Below are 2,913 nucleotides of genomic sequence, written 5' to 3'. Positions count from 1 at the left end.
TTTTTTTTTTTTTTTTAATTTCTATGACATTAAATTCCTTGACTTATAGAATATTAGGCTATTTCTGTTCCTTTTTTGTTTTATCAAATATTATCATGCCTTTTTTTTTTTTAGAAAGTGATATACAATGTTGTAGAGATTAGTGTTATGTATAATAGCCAGTCTGTAGCTATAAAGAAAATATGGTATTGCAACATACTACCTTCCCTCCTCTCTCCCCACTCGTAGGTAACATTAAGCAATTCTTGGATTACTTTTTGCCAACAAAATCTTTCTGAATACTTTGAGAATGATAAAGTAGTGTGCTGCCTCTGGACTCTGACAGCTGTAATAAAAGAAATCTTCAAAGATACTTGCTTACAAAAACCAGGTAGGACTTACTTGTCTTTTGATAAGTGATTGCTGTTATATCTTGCTCTCGAAGAGCATTTTTACATTTATAACAAAAACCAGAACTTGTTTTACAAAGTCTAAACTCCTCAGAAACCCTATACAGGGTCGCTATGGGTTGGAATCGACTCGACGGCACTTAACAACAACAAAGTTGTCTAAATATATAAAACTAAAGAATCCCTCCCTACAATTTTTCAACTGAGTATATCTATCTTCTAAAAGAAAAATTCTCAAAGGAAAACAATTAAAGCTTTTCATTATTAGTATTCCTCACGTAGTCTGACACTGTTTATATTTATAAAATTGATGATAATAGTGGTTATTAGTTGTTGATCTTCATTGCTATTTGTTCATGTTAGAGGTAATCCTAATCACTTTTCATTTTGTGAATTTCTGTTATTACTCATTTGTAAGTATGGTTTTAGAATATGAATAACATAGTATAGTATATTTATAAAAATTGGATTGTAAAAGTGTGCCTTTATTTTCCTTATGTTTATAGTTACTATTTTTATCATTCCAGAAATCCTGAAGCAGTTCCTGACTCCTTTTAATACTACTTTTGAAGCATTTTACAATTCCTTATTTTCTCAACGTTTTGAAAATTGCCAAGAAACTTCTAAACTAATAAACAGCTTGGTGTGTTTCCTGGAGTTGCTTGAACTTCTTACAGCCTCCGGAATCTACCTGGAGCTCCAGTTCACCTGCCAGCGCCTTTTCTTTTTGAATCCTTCTCTCTTGCTAGATGTTCCTACCTGGCCTGCACCAGCTTTCATCAGAAGGAAGTTCATCATCTTCATTAAGAAGTGCTTTCTCTTCAAAGTGGGCGAAGACCTCTTTCGTGGCTGTGTTCCTATATCAGTGCCACCACCACAGGATCTTTTAGGCATGGACATGTTGGCTTTAGCGAATGCTGTTTTACAAGCTGTGAGTTTCGGGTGGTTGAAAGCAGTGTTGTCTGTTCATGGAAAACCTTCCTGCTTTGGAGGCGATGCCATTCATCCTGGATGTGAAAATAACTCTGCTCCAGATTATGTGATCCTTAGAGCAACCACCTTAGTTTTACTTAAATCCTTAGAAATCAAGTTTCAAAATTTTACTGCACCAAATGAAATACAAGGTAATTCTCTGAAATCCTTCTTAGGTAATTAATAATTATTAACTTCAGTAAAATAAATCATAATAACCAGATCTCAGGGCCAGTATAAATTCTCCTAATCTGTTTAAGCTAGTTGTGTTTTGGAGTCTCTGTGTGGTTCTGCAGAATAAGCACTGAACTGCTAACCACAAGGTCAGCGGTGGTTCAAACCCACCAGCCATTCCTTGGGAACCTTATTCAGGGTTGTCACGAGTCAAAACTGACTCAGTAGCACTGAATTGCAGCAGGAATGTTTTGTTAGGTTTCCTTCAAAAAAACAGAGAGAACTATATTGCCTTAAGAAGCAATCTGTTTTTTATGGCCTAAACTGAATTTATAGAATGAATTTATATTTCTATCATAAATAGCTTGGGTTAAGAGAAAAAAACCTACTGTTTTGTCCCCTCAAAATACGTGATATAAATTAACTGAAATTCGGTTATTTGTAATTTCTTGCTGATGTTATAGTAACCCTGGTGGCACTGTGATTAAAGTGCTGGACTGCTAACTGAAAGGTCTGAGTAGGAACCCAGACTCCAGCAGTGACTCCTTTCAGAGTACAAACATGGTTAATGCACGATGTACAGCCCTGGAGACCTTAGAGTGCACTTTGGCTTTGTCTGGTACGGTCACTGAACATCAGAACTAACTGTGGTCTGGTATTCATATTCTCCTCCAAAAAATAGTATGCCTACTAATGTAGATTACTGTTGATTAGAAATTAAAACCAATGTATCACAAGTTAGCTTGACAAAGAAATCATTGCATGTATAGTCTCTTGGATGTAAAGTCCAAAGAAAACCCTTTACAATGTGCTATTCTGTTTTAATGTTAGGGGGAACATCTCCCCATTTCACTTGAGAAAACCCAGGAGTCAGTATCTGTAAATAAGCAGCATCAGAATTAAGGGTTTTCTTTGATTTAGAAGCACTGACTTCCTTGAATTTATGTCATTTAGCTTTGGAAGCTACACATTTGATAAAATTCTGTGCAGTTGTAATATAAAACACTAGGTGGCATGTTTTATGTAGTTGAGAGATTGAAACGGTGAAGACTGGTTGTCTTTTGCATCCATATTTTTAACAGTAGTACCTTTTTTTTCTAATGCTTTAAGCAAACAGAAAATTCTTTCTGTTATTTGGGAAACAGTTATTTATGTTTGGTTACATCATTGTTTCCAGTAACACGTAGTTGTAACGTCAAATGAAGTGATTTCTGTTATTACTCAGTTGTAAGTATGGTTTTAGAATATAAATTGTTGTTGTTGTTATGTGCCGAGGAGTCAGTTCCGACTCAGTGACCCTGCACAGGGTTTCCAAGGCTGTAAATCTTTATGGGAGCAGAAAGCCTCATCTTTCTCCCACGGAACAGCTGGTAGTTTC

The 2,913-nt window shown here is 35.5% G+C and overlaps 1 protein-coding gene across 1 annotated transcript in view; it reads left to right on the top strand.

Annotated features, from left to right (window-relative positions):
- Window positions 1-2,913, top strand: part of LINS (lines homolog (Drosophila)) — a 48,269-nt gene that overhangs the window by 8,966 nt on the left and 36,390 nt on the right. The window contains exons 3-4 of the mRNA XM_006872154.1: window positions 229-370; window positions 917-1,537. Of these exons, the coding sequence (XP_006872216.1) occupies window positions 229-370; window positions 917-1,537 (763 nt within the window). The remainder of the gene's footprint in view (window positions 1-228; window positions 371-916; window positions 1,538-2,913) is intronic.

Source organism: Chrysochloris asiatica, unplaced genomic scaffold (assembly GCF_000296735.1).
Source record: "Chrysochloris asiatica unplaced genomic scaffold, ChrAsi1.0 scaffold00184, whole genome shotgun sequence".
Lineage (NCBI taxonomy): Eukaryota > Metazoa > Chordata > Mammalia > Afrosoricida > Chrysochloridae > Chrysochloris > Chrysochloris asiatica.
Note: the sequence above shows the minus strand (reverse complement) of the source record. Positions and strands in the feature narration are given on the sequence as shown.